The sequence below is a fragment of the Hypomesus transpacificus genome, chromosome 3 (assembly GCF_021917145.1).
Source record: "Hypomesus transpacificus isolate Combined female chromosome 3, fHypTra1, whole genome shotgun sequence".
Lineage (NCBI taxonomy): Eukaryota > Metazoa > Chordata > Actinopteri > Osmeriformes > Osmeridae > Hypomesus > Hypomesus transpacificus.
Window position 1 is genome coordinate 12,528,505 of NC_061062.1, and position 20,110 is coordinate 12,548,614.

The window sequence follows — 20,110 nt, forward strand, 5'->3', positions numbered from 1 at the left end:
TTGTTACGCAGCACACACTTCGTCGTCGAGTAACTCCCGTGTTTTGGCGATCAAAAGCATATCTATCACACATGTTGTCTATGATCAAATGTAGCTTCTTTGTTGTGACGTTCACCCTTGTCACACACTTGTATCACAGAATGGACTTTAAAATGCAGGCCCATATATTTATAGAGAAAATTAAACAAACGTCACGAGTCACTTACGTCCATGACTAAATCTGACTGAAGTCAGGTGCTTTGAGGGATTTTATTCACAATTCCGCAAGAAAAGTCAGTTTCTCCCACAGTATCAAACCAAACACTGAGTCACTTGATGTTAGGTGCCCAAGGAACTTTGCGTCTCCACATTAAATCACACCTTGCACACACACAGGCAAAAAAAAACTAAGCATAACATATTAATAAGTATCCAAACCACATTCAAATATGCCAAAAGTTTGCATAAACTTTTTATCCAGTCCATTTACCATTAAATGCAGATTCATAAAATAAATTATTTACAGGTAATGGTCACATTTTTGTTTACAAATAAATGCATAGAAAAAAATGAGGTTTTGAAGAAAAAAAAAACTGACAGCTCTACGTCTGAATATCTTAACATTTGAAAATCTAAACTTATCATTCCTTTATGCACTTCCATTCAGCTAGTTACTTTTTATACTTTAGAATTTCCGTCTCATGTTATCAGCTAACCGTGCAGAATCAGAGAACACAGGCACTCAAATTTAATTATGATGATCAGTAATGATCCTTCTGAAATGCAGTTATGAGTTAATATGGAAAAAGGCAAACCTTTTTGAATTTCCCAGTATTCAACCACAAAACAATTACACCAGTCAAATGGAATTGGTTGACTGGATGATATACCTGTGCTTACTTATTAAATAGTCAATTTACTGTGGGTTATATTACTGTATAAAAATACGCTTGATGTTCAGGGGTGGACTTTAAGTCTATGACTGAGGATTTTGACGTCTATAAATCCTTCCAACATGACAGTGCTGATAAGAAGAGCAATGGCGTTACTCTTTCCATGCACATTTAGAAGTTTTAGGAGTATTTTTGGAAAGATTAAGTAACAAATTGTTCTTAATCAACTAAAATTGAATAAAAACATAGACAAAATATAATGAGCAACCCTTGCAAATAGTAACCTGTAATCGCAACAGCAATTTCGGCTCCTGGAATATGTGTGTGTATGTGCACAGCAGTTTCCCTATCTCACGCTCTTCTGAGGGTGCTTGTGCAGATTATTTTTTGTTTTTCTACAAGTAGTTAAAATAAAGAAGAATAAAAACAATTGAAACTGTATGGAAAATAATGTGAAGTTGAATCCAAAATAAAAAGGTAAAATAGACTGGGGGGGGGGGGGGGGGTACAGAGGTACAGAGAGAGATTGAGAAAGAGAGAGAGAGAGCAGTAGATCAGAGGGCGTGTAGTGACCTCCGGAGACCCTTGGGGAGAGCTGGTGGTTGTGCGTCCCCCCTTTGACCCCGTCAGTCCTGCTTGATCCCCAGGGCTCTGAGCCTCTCCAGGAGAGGAGGGTGCGAGTAGTGCCACATGGAGAACAGCCAGTCAGCCACAGGAAAGCCTAGGTTGTCTTTGTTCAGCTTGATAAGGGCGGAGTACAGCTCAGAGGCCTTGCCCATTGCCCGTGCAAAGGCATCTGCCTGGAACTCGAACCGGCGACTCAGCACCGTGAGACAGAAGGAGAGGAGCTGGAGGGAAGAGAGTGAGGAAAAAAAACCTGAAGTCTACCACTTACAGAACAACAATAACTAACCTCTTTTTAAGGTTACAGTCAGAGATGTCAAGGCATTATTTATGAAATAGTCACCTCATTGTATGGAGAAAAGATGAATTGGAAGATGATCATCAACCCAATCAATGTGGGCTGGTTGTCATAGAATCCAAATGCTAGGAACAGCTCTCTCCGGCCAATCATAACAGCAAAAAGGAAGAAGCAAAGGAAGGAGTTCATCTAGAAGTACAAAATAAAGGATTATTATCATATCATGTGTATACTGTAATTTAATGTGTATATATTATTATTTATTGTAATTCTGTAACAATTCTGTAATAATAGTATGTAAATCAATAGTGTAGAACACAACAGTTTTAAATTTTGTAAAATGCACCTGGCTGATGACAATGTTTTTCACAGTGTGGCCCAGCTTCCAGTGACCAAGCTCATGTCCCAGAACCGCCAGGATCTCTGGGTTGTTACAGCCTTGCTTCTTATTCTGGAAAGAGTCAGACACATTAACTGTTGGTTATTGTATCATCCTAACTGGGAGTGTTTAGTCCCCGTCTATGAGTTCTCCCCAAGAAGTGCGTCAATGATTCCCAGCAGAACCCTTCAATGAACTCTCCAGGTTCTTTTAGGCACTTTTGTAGAAAACTGCAGCCTACTAATCATTTTATTTTCCAAGGACTTTTGATGCTCACTGTGTTGTCATGACTACTGTGACTACCTGCCACTACATCTCCCTTGTATAGGGGTATATCTGACCTTAGGCTTGGCTTTGGCCTCAGTGGCTGCATCACCATCTTCTGTCTGCTCTGGCTGGGGCTCACCAGCCTTGTTGAGGGGGGAGTAGTCCTCCAGCAGGGTGTCGAACAGAACAATGCGTTTGTTCTTAAAGAAACCATAGAAGTAGGCGTTGCTGTGGGAGGAGCGTTTGGAACCTGGTGAAATGGAAAGGAATTTGACTTTTTTAAACCTCATCTAAGAACACAGCAGGTGTTCTTATTTCATACAGCCAATCATACGTTCAGTAATTGCACTTTTGTACATCGCTTTAGATAAGTGTCTACTAAATGATGATTTCTGTGTAATTGATGTATCCATGTCAAGTGTCAGGACAGACAGAAAAACTGTACTTAGATTGTAGTTACTGAGAAACTCACCTTCAACTACATAGACCTTGGTGAGAGGGAAACTAATGGACTTAGCCATAGTCTCAATATCTGTCTTCAACTCTCCCTCTGGCAAAGGGGTAAACTTGTCAAACAGGGGAGCTATGTAGTCAGCATAGATGGTTACTAGCACCTGAGGAACAGATTAATTGAAATAATCAAAATATGCAATGTGCCAATGGAAAAGCAAAACAAATACAAAATAACAGAATTTTAAATTGTGTACTTTATAGTGATCTATGTAAAGCTTTATTCTTTGTTGTTTTCAGTCACTGTTGTCTGCAGTTTGGATATGGCTGGCCTAATCTAGATTGGACTAACCAGAGAAACACCCAGAGTGAAGAGCCAGGCATAGATGAAGAAATAGTCTCCGCCTATCTTGATGATGTAGAGGAGCAGTGAAGTGACAGGCAACAGGATACATTGGGTCACAATAAATTTCTTAACAGCATCCTTTAGAAAGAACCCAATTGTCTGAGGAGAGAAAATATAGGAACACCAGAGAGAAGAATAGACACAAGTAAGAACAATTTATGTAACAGTTACACAAAAACTGAAGTTTTTTGTATGTGCATATTTATTTGTGTGTGCGCATGTGTATTGTGTACATAAGGAAACCCCCATGGACTTTTGACTGTTCACCTGCTGGTTGAAGCCATGCTTCTCCTCAATGACAAAAGTGTTGTAGATACTCCAGGGAAGGCCAGTGAAGGCACTGAACAGGGTGGCCAGTGTCAGGAAAGCAAGGGACTGGGAGATCTACAACCAAATAACATCAACAAACTAGTACAAACAAATCCCAATGGTCATGTATGTAGTGGTAGTAGTCTATCTATTGTCATTGTGTGATTATTCTAAAATCCTCAAGGGGCATGCTAACCTCATACTCGGGGCCCAATCCAAAGCGAGCAGTTACAGACCCAGCTACTCCCCACATGAAAGGGATTCCACCAAGGAGTAAGATGAGCTGTGATGTAAGAAAACAGTGAGGAAATGTTATAACAAAGGGGCCAGTTCTTACAAAGATTCTCCTTTGTCAGTATATCGGTATATCTAAGTATGGGATATTGGTTGGCAGAAAAGTGGTGACAAGTCACCAAAAGTTAATCTCTTAGTATGTTCTTACCGTGCCCTCCGTTTCTGAATAGAGTCCTGACCAGAAGCTAAAGTTACTCTTGTCCAGCTGGTAAAGGCGGGACTTCTCAAAGGTGTCAGTGTCCATGATCTTCCCCAGCTCCTTGGGTACATGTGTGGTTGACCTGTATATCCTCCGCTGATTGACAAGAGAAACTCTTGACTCGAGCATTCCGACAAAGTCGTGTACATGCAATGTTAAAATGAACATTTCACGTAACGCCAACTATTTTACAAAATCACTTTCCATTTCTCAATATTGATAGTTGGCAAACTAAATGTGAGAAAGGGTAGCAGTCGAAGCAGCTTCCAGCTAGCAAGCAGGCTTTATCAATAAGACAACGTTTGATTTTGGTTAGTTATGCTTGACAGTTAGACTACGAAACACAATATAATAATCTCCCATTACCTGTCTGTAAGCAAGGTACGCCTCCCATAGATACACTGTCCATGAAAATCCCAGTACAGCATAGAATATCTGCTTTTCAATTGGGAGATCAAGCAACATTTTTTCTGTTCTTCGTTTAGCCAGCAAGCTGCCTAGCTATTTTGAGTGAGTGGACTGGCTGCTAGACAGCTTAGCTAACTCCACCGGTACTTAGCTACGGTTATGCGTTACAGTTTTCCGATCCGATGATAATTTAGTACTTGTTAAACGTTTGTATGTGGTGTGTCTGTCCCAGTGTTGCTTGGTTTTGCTTCAAATAAACTAAACTATGTAAAGTGAAGATCATGCTCATTTGCTCTAGGTAGCCATTCAAGCGAGCTTCTGATGCAACTATCAAATGCGCTCACCAGGAAATCAACGTAGAGAATGCAATAATTAAAGTTCCGGACTCAGAAGCCGCACATGGCATCTGCAACTCCTAAAGTGCTCCATTTAATCAAGTAACATTACACATGATACAACCGAAATATATAGAAGCAATGTGAATTTTGTCTCGGATGTTGAAGCCATTAGTGTAGAACGTGTTCAGATGCTAATTGTAACCCACTAAATTTAGCCTCTGTCAGTTTGATTTTGCTTTATGGATCATCTTAGGAGAAATATGTTTGAATCATTGTTGACAAGGTGACTCTGAGTCTTTGTAGCTGCTTTTCTATTTCTCCATCTCAGAAGCACTGCTGCTTCTGCCTTGTAGTCTCTTGCTCTTGAGTAAGTGCAAGTGGCAGTGAGTAGAGCAGCAGGGCTGGTGTCTCCCATGTGAACCACCTTGATTCTCCAATACTCTCCTCAGTGCTCTGACTCTCAGCTCCAGGCACTTGACCTTTGTCAGCAGAGGGCATCGGCGTCTCTTTTTAGACTCCCTCTTCGGTTTGTCTGCAAAGTGCACCCATTTCACGCGATGTTTGGTCAGCCACCACCGGACATCCTGACAACATTGCGAAAATATAACATCCAATGACACACCCTAGTCACATAATGAGGATGGGGAGGTAAGATACTGAGCATTTTATTTTAGCCACATAATTAAAAACAAACATAATTAAGCAGATAACAGGATCAATTTGATCCTTCATATAGGTGATGCACTGGTCTCTATACCTGTACAGCAAACCGTATCCTCTCCCAATAGATGTAGCACAGGTAGCACAGGGCGACTACGAAAGAGATGGTCTCACAATTCCACCCACTGAAGACGGACTGGGCCTGACGGGAAAGGCTCACCATGTATGTTACTTGTCTAACTTGACTGCTGCCGTTGGTGGCCATCATGAGTTTGGAGCGCATTTGTGACCACTCTAATGGGGGTTGGGATTCAGGAATCCAGCCCATTAGCTACTTGAATCTACTCTGTGACAATCCATGAGTTGAGATTAATTGGCACGACCGACCAATCCCAAAATAATAATTGGCCTACAACTCTTTAATATTAGTTGTGACATCATAAATGTCGACAAACACCTTCAGGACGCTCATTCGATTGCTAATCACGCTGCTAATTCGATTCTTATTCAACTACCCAAAACATTCCATTGGGTCTACATACATGTAGGGTTTGAGATTATTTCTGAACGAGAACATTTTATTAATCATGAACGGTCAATCTGAAACTCACATTTGAAAGAGTCGAAAATTTAACAATTTACCAATAAATGTATTCCAATTCATGGGTGTGCATTTTACATAGGCTATTAGTTATGTTATTGCTCTATATTATATATCTGTAATTACTTATAGCTGCATACAGAACTGCTTTCGAAATGTTAATGAATTGGAACATAAAGGCGTCTTCCATAATAAACCGATATTTGTTTGTCGGTACCTATAGCAACTCTTAAGAATTGGCACCATGGACGAGTTTCAATCTGGCGAAGAGGTACATACGTTTGTGGACTTCAGGGTTAAAATCTTTCTAATTTAATGTTTAATTGTAACATTGATTGAGCAGCATTACGTTCTGTCAAGATTGTGTATCATCCGTTTTTTTTGCAGATCGTATTTGTTGTTGATGACATTAACACAATCGTAAAAGACGTAAGTATTGTAAAAAAGTTGTGTAAATGTAGCGGGGACGCTTTGAAGAAAAGTTCCATAATATTTTATTAGCCTTATTTGACTTATCATGAACATATTGAAAAAGTTATTCTCAATACAGGCAGTGGAAACAACTATTGGCAACAATAATTACCAACAAAGTCGAATCCACCAATGGACATCCAGTGTTGTGGAGACAAGTCTGAACCAACTATCCAAACTAGGGAAACCCTTCAAATACATTGGTAATCCAAACCCTATTGTTAAAAAAAGTATTTTACGTTATCTTGCCATCTTAGCATAGCATTGTCGTTTTCTGTCCCATAGTGACTTGTATCATACTGCAGAAGAATGGGGCAGGCCTGCACACAGCCAGCTCCTGCTTCTGGGACAGCACTATGGACGGTGGGTAGCAAACCACTCAGACCAATGCCAGTAGAATGGATCATTGTCAGACATACTTTTTCATTGCACCATTTCCTGCAGTTAAACCTACTTTCTCCCTCTCTCTACCAGGAAGCTGTATAGTGAGATGGGAGAACAAGACCACACTCTGTGTTGTAAATGTTTTCGGTTTAGCTGTGTGACTTATCTAGGTGGCAACTTTTGGCACTGTTAGTACTCAGATGAACTCTCAGTTAGCAGAAGTTCAAACATAACCAACTAAACCATAAATCCATTTGTGAAATGTGTGGTCTGGCTTTGTTATGTTGTCATTGGTAAAATGTAATTCAAGTTAGCATAAAATGTAAATGTTCTCAGGATATACCATAATAGCTTCTTGCTTCAACTTTTGGACAAAAATCAGAGACAATAAAAATAAAGCATGCAAATCAATATTTTTGAAAGAGCCTATTCAAACATTTTTTTATTTTATTATAAAGCAATACATACATATCCGCCAACATCCACTTCATTGAAAACATGAAATATTGATGAAACTAAGCAAAGCTGAAGACAGCATATTCATCAACTTTATGTTTGGGTTAAGAGGTGCTTAATTATTGTACATCCACTTTTCTGACAAAAAAATCTTTGTTGAAACACCACCATCAGTTTTTCTAAATGATATTTAAACATTTGCAAAATGTGTATTGTGACAAGATATATACAATATTACAAGTTAATCACTAACAGAGGAAATGGAAACAATACTTGTTAAAAATCTATTCCAGGCCATTTTACCAGGTAATAAACCGGTAATAGGTCTGATACTAATATGATCGCAAGTGATCAGTTTGGCAACTTCAAAGAAACAGTCATTATAACACATTCTTCAGAAGAAAAGTAAACAAAACGCAGTCTTATGCGAAGACAAAATTAAAAAGTCTTTATAGATGTTAAAAGGTGTTCAGTTGAACTAACTTCCGAGAAGTAGGTGATCGTTTGAGTCAGTGGGGAAGATATCCAACAGAGAAGTGGAGAACTTGGACCTTTCCAAGACCACCACTGGCCTGAGATACTGCAACTGCTTAATGGCCAGGTCCCCACATCCTGTCAATGCTTTGTCTAAGATGGATCTCAGGTTCTGGACTGACGTGTAGTCCCCCTTCACGGTTAAGGGCTTGAGAGGTGCCGAGCGAGTGCGTCTGTTACGAATATGAGTGAGACCATTCTGACTGTTCTCCTTGACAGAGCAGTCGCGCCTGTGGGAGTCTTTGCGTTTGGCTGCCACACCAGCCGACCCGCCCACCCTAATGTCCTCGTCCTGGGTGGACTCCTGTATGAATTTGAGGAAAGACGACTCGAACCCCATTGGCTTGTATGTGGCCAGGTCAAAGGTTCGTGGAGTAGGGCAGAGAGGCTGAGGCTCTTTATGGGAAGGAAAGTGCTCGGAGAGCTCGTTCTTCCGCTTCAGCGGTTGGCGGGCAGGCGGGGCAATCAAGGGCACAGAGATATTGTTGGTGGGTTTGTGGCCAGACGTTTCCAGAAAGCCTTCATCAATAGAGAATCTCAATGTGGATGGTGGTGAAAGATCTGCCGGGGGAGGAGGGGGGTTGAAGGCCTGCTGCCTTGATCTCACGTCTTGTGCATGGCCATTCTGAGTCGCAGCGTCCTCTGTGTGCCCACTGGGCTCTCCGTACAGAAGGTCATCAGCTCCAACAAGGACATTCCCCTCCGCAGGGTTTTTTTCAGCGAACCCCAGTGGATCATGGTCATCCAGCCTTTCCATTTTGATCGAGTGGAGGCTCATGGGTACGGACGGACCCCCAGGGTTCTCTGGTTCTGACTGGTACTCCATCTTGAGAACACCATTTGGTGTCCGTATTCCGTCTGGTTGGGAAGACAGCGCTGACTTCTTCTGTATCAGCTCCTCCAGCTGCTCTGCCGTAAACAAGAGCTTATCTTGATGAGTGACAAAAGCGGATAATGTCATGGTGTGGCACGTCAGGTAGTGACGGCGCATGCTGCTCATTATTTTGACGACCGAGTCACAGCCTTGGACCATACATGGATAGGCTACGCGCATACAGCGGTCTTGGCACATCTGCAAGGCCTCCTCATGGGAGCGGAAGTCCATATCTTCAAATCTGTCAAACTTTTGGAATTGCTTTTTATTGTTCGCCGTCGTCTTGATATCTTGAGATTCCTCTTCCTCACCAGTATCCGTTGGAGAATCAGGGTCATCCTCAGACTTGCTATTGCGCCTCAGAGATTGTCTGTGTGGGGGCGATACTGGAGTGTCAATCTGGGGCTTTGATGATGTGATTATTAGCTTCTTTTGGCAACCGCTTACTGACTTGTCCTTTTTGTGAGTACTCTGAAGACGCACTACTACGGAGTCGTAGAAATTGCAGTGTGTGAACAGCATGTGTTTGTTGAGGTTAGAGGCATGGGTGAAGACGCTTGTACAACCGTCATACTTGCAGTGTATGAGCTGGCTTGATTGAATATGGGAGTCACGATGGTCACGGTTTGTGTGACGTAACAAACTGCTTTTGAGGTGATACGAAGCGTTACAGTTCTTAAATGTACACCTAAACCTCGGCTCTGGGTCATCTGAAGGTGGACTGGGCTGCATCCGCGGTTTCCCCTTCCTAACATCAGAATTTTTATGTCGCATCAGGTCTTTTTCCAGAGAAAGTTGAGAATGATTGTAACGATGTACTGCTTCTAGATGATGCAAAAGCCCAACCTGGCTGGTGAAGGTTGCTTTACAATCTTTATTCTTACAGTGGAAACTTTTGTTGTATTTAGTCAGAATATAACACAGATTACGTTTGGCTACCAAGCGTTCATTGTTTGATCTTTCCTCAATCTCCTCCCCTTCCTCTTCTTTCACACATGTATCAGGTGCAGAAGATGCAGTCTGGCTAATTTTAAATTTTTTGTCTCCAGACTTACCATGTCCATTTTCTCTCCTCAACATGCCAGCTTTTGTTTTCTGGTACCTTTGCTGCCAGGTAGGCATCTCCTTCTTTCCCATTTTGAGGGTGTCTTTTTTTAACGACTCACTTATTTGTTTCAGGGAGGTCTTGCCTTTTGCAGTGTTCTCAGAAGCCTTCATCTCCTCGCGCTTCTTAAACAAATATCTCATTTCCTCCAACACTGCATCACTGAGTTTATGAACACGAACATAATGCGTCCTCAAATCAGATTTTTCCCTGAAGCTCCTGGAGCAAATATGGCATACAAATGGCTTGAATTTCAATGATTTGAGCATACCTTTAGCCTTTTCTTTGACAATGTTATGCTTGGCCATGTAGTGTCGGAACAAGGTGTAGCTAGTCACACTTCGGAAGCTGCAGCCTTTGATTTCACAGGTATAGGGTTTAGTACAGGATTGCAGCAGGAAGGGACTCCTGCTGTCTGAGCCTGAAGGCAGCTCTGATGGCTCAGTCTTTGTAGTGACTTTCACTCTCTCGCCTAATAACGGCTGAACTTCCTTCTGCAATAATACAAATGGTGACTTGATCATAAGAGCCTGGTCAAGGGACAGTTGAGTGGGCACTGAGGTTAAGTGGGGTGGTTCACAAGACCAACTTTTAAGGCTGGAGGGATTCAGGCTCAGTTGGCTTAGACCAATCATAATTTCTTCAAGCGGGTCTCCAGAGACATTGGGGTTTGAAAGGGTTGTTGCATTGTGGGTAACCTGGGAGGGGGATGTACTGTCTTGGCTGGTCCCTTTAGTTTGTTGTGAGGTCGATAATTCATTTCTACCAGTTTCCTGGGTGCTCTGCTCTGGTTTGACGTTTAGGCTTTTAGTCTTTGAACCACCCTTCTCTTTGTCATGTTTCTTGTGCTCCTTGTTTTCAGACTTCAGATGTTCTGGATGAGCAGCTTTCAGGTGTCTCTGTACATCTCTGGCTCTTGTAAAAGACATTCCACATCTCTCAAAGCCACAGGTGAACCTTTTCCCATCAAAGCATACAGCAACAGATGCCACAGTTCCCTTGGGCTCCTTAGACGTTGAGGCACTACTGGTCGATGAGGAAGGGGCAACATTGTCACCATTAACCATCTCCTCTTGTTCTGATTTTATATGGTTAGACTTCTTGGGGCTGGCTACCTCCTCTATAACGGGTTCCAGAAGTTTCCCTTTTGCTTTCCTCTGAGCCTCAAACTCCTCCTCTGATAAGGTGATGCTGTGTGTCGCCAAGTGTTTGATGAACTCCTTTTTAGATAAGTAGTATTTCTTACAGTCAGGTTGGATGCAGCTGTAGGCAGCGTCACAGAAATGCTGTGCCTCGTGGTGGTATAACTGGCCCAAGTCACAGAAAGTAAGTGAGCATCCTTTTAATTCACACTGGTAGCTGAGTTGGAAGCCGTGGCTCTGTTTGTGTGAGACCAACTCGTTGGATGTTTCGAATCGAGCGTTGCAGCCAGTGACCATGCACAAGAAGGGCTGGTCAGTGGCATGCACACGTCGATGCTTGCGGTAGTGGTAGGCAGACATGAAGTGACGTCGGCAGAAAGAACACTTCACCCTGCGGTTTTTCATCTCAAAGAAGTGCTTCACATTCTCATCCCCAATGTGCTCGGATTTCAAATGAACACCCAAATACTTTGAATGTTTAAAAGTCTTTGTGCAGTGAGTTCCGGGACACGTGTATATATCCCGGTTCTGAAGCTCAAAGTGGATGTTGATGTAGTTGAACGTGACGTGCTCCTCATCAACAGGCTTGATGGTTTTGGCTTGTTCCAGAATGTGATCCAGAACCACAGGATCACGTGTAGACTGATAGTACAGTATGAGGGAGGGGTCCACAGCAATCTCACCAGGCTCCATGCCGTCGGAATCATCATCATCGTCATCGTCATCCATCAGCTTCTCAATTTCGATCTTCTTCTTTTTATTCTTCTTTTTCTTGGCCGGTGCTCTGAGATGTACTTTTGTGTGTGGGATAAAGTCCTTTCTACTGGAAAAGGTCTCGAGACAGATGGGACAGGTGTAAACATTGTTGTTTACATGCCTCTTAGAGTGGTGGAGGAGTCGGGTTTCAGTCACTGACTTATCACAGATCTTACAGGTGAACTTGTATTTCTTACACTTCCCCTTCTCTGATTTGTTTTTGGATTTTTTGTCTGTCTGATCCTCCTCCTGACTAACAGCACTGTCATTTAGTCCATTGCATAACTTCCTCGTATGATCAGGGTTTCCCCTTTCCTCTTCTTTAACCTCCTGCCCCGAACTACCCCCATCCTGCCCAGAACTACCCCCCTCCTGCCCCAAATTACCCCGCTCCTGCCCACCCTCCTCCACATCTTCTTCTGGATCAAGCCCGAGCAGAGTAATACAGTGATGTCTAAGCATATTCCAGTCCCAGAACTCAGGGTCAAAGGGCCAGTGGGCCTTAAGTGCTAGCAACAGTTCACAGCGCAGGGAGTTGGGAATGACTCCGTTCTCCTGGTCGTATTTCTGGTCTGGACGCAAGTGGAGCTCCTGAAGGAGGCTAAAGGCCGTCTGAGAAGGGCTCAGGAGGAACTCGGTGAGCTGGCAGGCACGAAGCACCTCCAGGTCATCCAGCAGCAGGGAGGACACAGTCTTGCAGATAGATATCCTTGTCTCAGAGTCTTCATCCTGCTTGGGAAGCTGGAGAGCTTTCACACAGAGCTCCACAGAAGAAGCCAGGCCCAGTTGCTCAGCCTACAGGTAAGAAAGGAAAAACAATTTGAGATTTGTCAAAAGCAATGGCTTTTATTGTATTATTACAGTTCTACTACACAGAATATAAAAACAAAATTAACTTTTATACAAAGACAATTTCACATAAAAATTAAATAAATCAAGAAGTAATTTCCTTACCTCTGTCTGTATAATTCTCACAAGGAAGAGCAGATGGCATACTGTCTTGGCAATGGCCCCTAGCTGCAGGCAGCGCTCCAACAAAGACTCCAGAGACGGATCAATCCTCCTCTGAAGCTTACTCCACAACAGTGTCAGCTCCCTGCACAAAAGAGATAAATCAACATACAGTACATCACTAAAATATACTCAAGTAATGCCAAATATATATTTAAGAAACACAGAGTGACAAGCTGATGCCTGCACTCACAAAGGCCCACACACAAATATATCTCAAACACTTTTACCTTGGCAATTCATATAGCTGATTTAACAGCATACATTTCCATCCAGAAAAGCCACAACTATACCCCGTTCTTATTTTGACCAGTACTCACCAGGAACAATACAAGTTTTGCTGCTGAAGCTGTTGAGTCAGGAAGGTGGTACACAGGATAAAGGCTGTATTCTCTTCCCCTTCAGTCTCCAGATTACAGGTAATTTCCAGAACATCCTTACAGTTCAGCCTGGAAATCTGGGTTTTAAAATGAGCACCACAACAATTATAAGCAATAGGTATCCTCCTAAGACCTGGGTCAAAAAAGCTTGTATTTATATAACAGTTATGTGAGCTCGCAAATGTCACAGTAGCGTTTTATTTGTCATAGTTAATTAAGTTAGACATTAAAAAAGTACATTTACATGGTTATTCCTGAAATTGTTTGCATTTTTTACATTAGGAAGCTCAGGATGTTTTTTGAATTGGACACAATTAATTCAAAGAGCAGTATGGCTACAAAGTTCTTTGCCCAAAACCAATGTCCGCTACAAGGGATGTAAACATTGCTGGGTCCTAGATGGATATCACATGTAGGGCAATGTGTCTATAACAAAACAAGTGCTGTAAAATCTGCCTTTCTCAAGGACATTCTAACAAGCGATGTTTGTGCAGGGGGGCGTGAAGGGGGTACTAGCTCCAAAGTTTAAAGAAAATAAAACAAGGACAATAAATGAAGAGGCAAACCTTTAAGGTGTCAAACTACAATGTAACTACATTGCAATACCTACAGTTTATACATTGTAGGTAGAAATTGCTTTGTAATTAAATTATATTAAGTGTGGGCAGTTTAGGTTATTGTCGTGGTTTAATTATTATAGGGCAGGTAGGCAGGCATGTCGGGTAATCAGTGGTTTGGAAGAAAAGGCCTACAGGCTGTGTTATCTGTGCAGCAGAAATATGTCCTGAGCTAGTCTCAGTAAGGTCTGTGGTGGCCAAAAGTTAATTGATGGTACAGGTAAGAAGTTAGAGTGAAGAGTATCGTAAACACACGTAACACGTAAGGGGGGCCGAGGGTGATGCAGCATTATCTGTGGGGCTGTTATGTGTTGAGGCTTCCCAGTAAGAAATGTTTTTGAAAGTCAGCAGAATCCCTGGGAATAGCAATAGGAGGTTGCAAAGGGTTTGCAGCTGGATGCCATACAGGTGAAGGCCATGTGACTGACCCTGAAGAAAGTATGGGAAAACATTGAGAAACAGTATTATGGCAGGCGGGGGATTTTCCTCATTAAGACAATATAATGTGTTATATCCTGTAAATGATTAGCTTTTTGTGTCTTCCTGTACCAACCGAGCATTGCTGATTAAACCCATCAAGCCACTTTGACTTTGAAAGATCTTCCGTCTCCAACTATTTTTGCTCCAAATCCTTCTGAAGTAAAATATCCTACATTATGAAAAAAGCATACGACAGCACCATATAGGGGAGGGGAGTAAGGTGTAAATTGATGTTGTAAAGAGACAGTTGAAGGTTATGTTCCCAAAAATCAATGTTAACATCCACCTACCTCTGAAAAGCCTGTCGCCCCCATGTTAAGTTTCACTTGGGTAATAACTACCGCTAAACCGTAGTGGGTTGTTACAACATTGCAGCATGTGACTGCAATTTGGTTGGTTACTATAGGTATTATTGCTAAATAGCTACTTGGTAGTTCATGTAACCTTAATGTTAAGTGCTGCCAATAAAGCCCCATCATCAACATGGGTTGACAAACCTCCGCGATGGCCTCAGCATTGGGCAGCAGGTGGCAGAGGAGGGAGACGTAGGTCTGTCTGAAGGTGACTTCGTTGGATATTTGGCTGCATTCAGTACAGGCTTTGGCCAGAACTACTGCTTTGGCTATCTCCCCCATCTTCTCAAGGTGTTTCACACGCATCTCCATGAAGCCCTCCCCCTCTAAGGCGATGTAGGCATCCACTATGGGGAAGCAAAGGAAGTGGTGATATATTAGCTGCAAGGGGCGTCAGAACCACACCAAAATAAGGCATACGGCTGTAATGCATCAGCTCTAAACAATCCGCTGATATTGTAAGCGCCTTAAAACATATTTCGGATATTGGAGACATGTATACATAATAACCACAATAATTAGTAGTTAATGCTACTTGAAATAAACAGTTGCTGTCTTCTTCTTTATTCAATGAGGTAATAGTATGCTGTAGTATGTGCAGTGCATCGTGGGAACCAACCTTCCTCTGTGCTTGTGTGCTGACCAGTGAGCAGGGCATTGAGGACCGGGTTGCTCCAGGCTCCCCCTTCTCCAGTGATCTGAAGTAAGGCCTGGAGGTCTGTGCTTCCATACTCTAGCAAGGCATCATGAGCCATCTACAAAACATGACAACATGCGCTGTGTCACAGGTGTGCATTTTGAGATGTTATAGCATAATGGAACCAACTGCAAAATGCTGAAAGCAAAACACCCACTATATAATAAGAAGAAACTTAAAGAGGCATACTCTCTACTTCTAAATGTAACAAAAATGTGCAAATTACATTTCCAATGCTGTCTTCTGCTAACTAAATTCCTAGCCCCCTCCAAATACTTTCCCTCTTAGTACCACTCTCCTTGCAGTACTCATACCTTTTTCAATGTCCCAAACCTTACTCCACTACCTACAGCGCAGCCATTTTACTCCTTTGTTTACCTGAACAGAGTGGTGGAATTGTACCCAAGCCTCATAGGGGATTTCATTTTCAGGCACAGATAGAAGCAGTTCAAAGCAGCTCCTTAAATTAGAAGAACATCATAAGAGAAACAAGATAAGATAACATGCTCATTAATGCATTACCAACCACAAGCGGATTCTTGGAAACGTTTAAGTGTTTATTTACAGTGCCAGTCTTTTCAGAACAAGGGCCACATTATCAGAGTCTGCTGTGAGGTGGGGTCTGGCAGCAGCAAAACAGTTGATGGACAGACAGTAGACCTCCAAGAGAGGAAGACCGTGTTCCACAGAGTTCCTGCTCCCAGCATAGTTCATCAGCGCCTGTTTACAGAGAGAGACAAATCCAAAAGGTCTATCAGACAACAAATAATGACATGAAAAATATTCTATAGTGATCATAGTCACAAATAGGGTTGTTGCAATGTATAGAAAAAAAAACCCATCAAAATCTAAATTGCACTACTCAAACCACAAAGTGCCCCCCCTACTTTCCAGCCAATTATGTTTCAGAAATGTTGATCCAACCAATCACCTTCAGCGAGGCAAGCTTTCCTCCTTGGCTTATTTTGTGAAACCACTGTCAATCAAACTTGGGCTGGAGGAAAGCACATAAGTTCAGACATGTACTGGGGGCGCTGTTTCTCATATTTTGAATTTATTTTGAAATTATACCTATTGCAGCTTTAAGGTAAACACACATCTGTCTACTTCAAAGCCCAAGAGAGAACTAACACTGTAAACCTTGATAGATCCCAGCTTGCACTCTCGTCTGTGTTGGGATCGACTGATTGGGCCTATGGGGATCAAACCTTTCAGCAGATAATGGCAAGGTGCACCAAAGGATGACCGCCCCTCACCGTGACTCATAAACACAGGTTTATCCCCTGAAGGCCCATTTGTTAGGTGAGAACTTGGTGTCTTGAGCTCATGTCAACATTAATCATAGGGGTTGGTATTTCTGCTATACGTATTCCCCCTCCCTTAACAAACGCGTAGAACCTCACTTCACTAGCAAATCACCAATACATTGACAACAGCTTTGCTTATTTACATTTGTTCCAGACAGCAAGTACTTGCAAGATAAACAAAAACGTGATGCCGCCCCTCCCCACACATGTATGCTACGTTAAAATGACCATGAAGTACAATCTACAATTACTAAAATTAACACACCGTAGTTATCTCCCTAAATATGGCAATTGACAGTGACTCAATCCTTATAAGTTTTTTAAACAGTTTTGCAAATCAAGTAGGAAACATGACCTTATGGCCACATCCAGCCAGAAGCACCACTACTACTGCTAGCTAGCGACTGTAGGCTACTACCTAGCTAGCCCCACTAGCCTAGCTTTCTACAACTACAAAACATGTCACGCATCAGCTGTGCATGTATGTTATGCATATTATGATGCAGGTGCATTGATGCTGGTAATATATTCATGCACATTCTCCTGGAAATCGAGACCGCTTAGCGCGTTGATCATCTACTAAACTAGCTAAATAGCTAGTCCGCATTGCTACGACCATATTGAGTTTTCTAGCTTGCTGGCTAGTCCGATCTCAGTCAAAGCTGTGTAAAAACATTCCCCAAATGAAGATATCAGAGCTGTCGGTTATGCAAGCTACCTGGCAGAAGTTGTCGCAGTATTCGGTGGAGGATATTTCTGAAATCTCTCGTTGTCTGAGTTCAGCTTCAAGCGCTCTTAAGGTTGTCAGCAAGCTTTCCATTGCAACAAGAGTATCCTCGGCAGTATCGGACGGCCGATTACTCCAGTCGGGATCTGGTTCGACATTACTTTCCGCCATCTTCACTCTCCGCCACCGCGCGTATGCTGCTTTTTAGTGTGTCATGTGACGCGCACGTACTGATATTTTTGGGGTGTGTGAGTGAGTGCGTGTGTGCGTGTGTTAGTATCTAGTCATCCTACAATTGTTATTATTTTTACATATGTTACATGTACAGGATAAATGTAAATAAATGATGATAGATATACATATTTATAAAGTAAATTCAACAAAGTTTAGGATGTAGATTTTTTTTAATTGTGTATTTGGTATGATCAGATCATGTCTATCATGATCATTGGGAGTCAGATGGCTGAGCGGTGAGGGAGTCGGACTAGTAATCAGAAGGTTGCCGGATTGATTCCCCGCCAAGCCAAATGACGTTGTGTCCTTGGGCAAGGCACTTCACCCTACTTGCCTTGGGGGCAATGTTCCTGTACTTACTGTAAGTCGCTCTGGATAAGAGCGTCTGCTAAATGACTAAATGTAAATGTAAATGTCTAATAAGGGCTCTGGTGATATTCACAAAGGAAAACCCAAATATGTCTTTGTTTTTGCTGTCGCAGAACTTTTCCTTACCAGTGTTCTTTGGCACTCTCTGTTGATGTGAATAGGTATTGCATCTTGACCCGGAAATGTTTGTGCTGCTTTGCTGTTAATAACACGTGTTAAATGTAGCCAAGCAAAAAGAAAATACGTTTAGTAGAGCCAACTCTAAGAAGCCCACTTAAGAAGTTAAAAGTTAAAGAAGGTGAGTAAACATTTAAAACATTATGTTGGTTGAGGAGTGTTTATTTGTATACCTCGAAATGATTGGCTATATATGGCAACAATACACTTCACTGTAGGTTAGCTTATTATGTAAACTCCAGTCTAGCCAACCAGAACCAGCAGCTGGCTGACTGTACAACGAGTTTACATTTAAGAAAATAGGTCTACAACTAAGTTGATTCACGTGAGAAAATAAACCACTTTACCCTGACTTCCTCATCAAGTGTTAACAATTAACGAAGGTAGGTTGAAAAGGACTGACAGTTTGGAAATGCTATAAACTAGGAGAAATCAAACATGTTAATTTTCCCCAGCTCTTCCTGAAAACTCACCCCACTTATTAGCATGGGGAAATCAAAGCAGATAAAGAATCACAATAATGGCAGAAAGAAGAACATTGCAAAGACATGGAAGACTAAACGTAGGACCAAGGACCTGGATGAAATTCACTCCGACATGAAACCCGAAACAGCAAGCAAACTGCTCAAACAGCCAGTGGACTTCGATGTCACAGGATGTGCACAAAACTACTGTTTACATTGCGCGTGAGTGCTTACTTCATTACTTGTTGTATCATTATTTTAACCACGATGTTTTTTAACTTTTCCATTACACGTTTACTTTATTTTAAAGTATATGTTACTGTAATGTAATCCTCCTAATTCCCTTTTCTCTTTATAATCTCAGGCGATATTTTGTTGATCTGAATTCCATGAAAGAGCACTTCAAAACCAAAGTGCACAAACGACGGTCAGATTCCATCTTACTTTTTTTTTTTTTACATTCATACATTACAACCAGCCTTACGCCATTACAGACCCGTGTTGGTCACCAGGCTGTTTTATACACTCCTGAATCTGGTACACTGACGTCCTCTCTGTCATGGTAGACACTTGTAACGCCTATGATCACTACACCATGGGTAGTACACTCGCAGACACATGCATGAGCCTCTGTTGCTGAGTTCTTTCATTTACATGGACTAATGCACCTAAGTAGTCAATTTTCCATTGGCAGAATGCTTTGCTGTATGTTGTGGTATCAATGTGATAGTTTATTTTTATTTCCAGAACCATCCATTAGCTTTTATAATTAACTGCCATTGGACATGATGTTCAATCTTCCCCATTTGTTATCCAGGCTGAAAAAACTCAGAGACGAGCCCTACAGCCAGGCAGAGGCAGAGAGGGCTGCAGGTATGGGCTCTTATGTTCCCCACAAAGTCATGGAAGTAAAGACACAGCCAATCGAGGAGGAGATGAAAACTGACTGAGGATGAAATTGGAAACAGACTGCCTTTACAGAACCTCTCTAATGCTTCAAGCCATCAAGAATTATCCAGAAGATATTGTTTTTTTGTTGTTGTGGCCAGCTATTCTGGGCCCAAACAGATCCTGCCTATTATTTAGGCTTGCATACAGGCCCAAGACAATTTGCATGCTATTTATGAAGAGGACCTTCCCCTTTACATAAAAATAAATGAAGATGATTATTATGCATATGATCAATTGTATGCAGAGGACAGTGCTGTTCATACCAGTACAATAAACTGAGGTGAAATTTAGTAGGTTTATTTCCAGTTACAGGATTGGATTGTATGCTGATTGAGCAGCTTTTGTAGTTCATAACCAGGGCTTCATTTCATGCTGTGTTTGTCTCTACACAAAATAAATGGTTCTACATTTAATTAGCTTTGTCTTTCTTTATAACTACAAAAAGTTAGAAAATTTGTTTAGAGTAAAATAGTGTGCTCTCTATGGGAAACAAGTTTTGACATTTTAATGTAAGGT

General features: G+C 41.8%; 4 protein-coding genes across 7 annotated transcripts; 2 read left to right on the forward strand and 2 right to left on the reverse strand.

Moving 5' to 3' along the window:
* Positions 1 to 235: 235 nt before the first annotated feature.
* Positions 236 to 4,847, reverse strand: zmpste24 (zinc metallopeptidase, STE24 homolog). Its single transcript, XM_047047476.1, has 10 exons — positions 4,465 to 4,847; positions 4,048 to 4,194; positions 3,802 to 3,888; positions 3,564 to 3,680; positions 3,243 to 3,395; positions 2,913 to 3,054; positions 2,515 to 2,690; positions 2,141 to 2,245; positions 1,840 to 1,983; positions 236 to 1,720 (listed from the first exon to the last, which is right to left on the reverse strand). The coding sequence occupies exons 1-10, from the start codon at positions 4,561 to 4,563 to the stop codon at positions 1,499 to 1,501; spliced, it is 1,392 nt and encodes a 463-aa protein (XP_046903432.1). The 5' UTR covers positions 4,564 to 4,847; the 3' UTR covers positions 236 to 1,498.
* Positions 3,363 to 7,380, forward strand: LOC124485723 (dynein light chain Tctex-type 1-like). Of its 3 annotated transcripts, XM_047047496.1 has the most exons (7): positions 5,334 to 5,492; positions 5,633 to 5,727; positions 6,329 to 6,376; positions 6,493 to 6,534; positions 6,656 to 6,779; positions 6,862 to 6,939; positions 7,051 to 7,380. In XM_047047496.1, the coding sequence occupies exons 3-7, from the start codon at positions 6,350 to 6,352 to the stop codon at positions 7,119 to 7,121; spliced, it is 342 nt and encodes a 113-aa protein (XP_046903452.1). In that variant the 5' UTR covers positions 5,334 to 5,492; positions 5,633 to 5,727; positions 6,329 to 6,349; the 3' UTR covers positions 7,122 to 7,380. The 3 variants fall into 3 exon arrangements, with proteins under 3 accessions (XP_046903461.1, XP_046903443.1, XP_046903452.1); XM_047047505.1 differs by lacking the exons at positions 5,334 to 5,492; positions 5,633 to 5,727 and adding an exon at positions 3,363 to 3,441; XM_047047487.1 differs by having other exon boundaries at positions 5,320 to 5,727.
* On the reverse strand, positions 7,375 to 17,611 carry rlf (RLF zinc finger). 2 transcript variants are annotated; one of them, XM_047047457.1, is made up of 8 exons: positions 17,391 to 17,611; positions 15,931 to 16,085; positions 15,744 to 15,825; positions 15,288 to 15,423; positions 14,813 to 15,015; positions 13,159 to 13,295; positions 12,782 to 12,923; positions 7,375 to 12,622 (listed from the first exon to the last, which is right to left on the reverse strand). In XM_047047457.1, exons 1-8 carry the CDS (start codon positions 17,568 to 17,570, stop codon positions 7,895 to 7,897), a joined length of 5,763 nt encoding a protein of 1,920 aa, XP_046903413.1. In that variant the 5' UTR covers positions 17,571 to 17,611; the 3' UTR covers positions 7,375 to 7,894. The 2 variants fall into 2 exon arrangements, with proteins under 2 accessions (XP_046903413.1, XP_046903422.1); XM_047047466.1 differs by lacking the exon at positions 17,391 to 17,611 and adding an exon at positions 16,297 to 16,930.
* A 553-nt stretch (positions 17,612 to 18,164) lies between these two features.
* Positions 18,165 to 20,007, forward strand: znf593 (zinc finger protein 593). Its single transcript, XM_047015460.1, has 4 exons — positions 18,165 to 18,300; positions 18,635 to 18,865; positions 19,008 to 19,070; positions 19,461 to 20,007. The coding sequence occupies exons 2-4, from the start codon at positions 18,666 to 18,668 to the stop codon at positions 19,591 to 19,593; spliced, it is 396 nt and encodes a 131-aa protein (XP_046871416.1). The 5' UTR covers positions 18,165 to 18,300; positions 18,635 to 18,665; the 3' UTR covers positions 19,594 to 20,007.
* Positions 20,008 to 20,110: the final 103 nt, after the last annotated feature.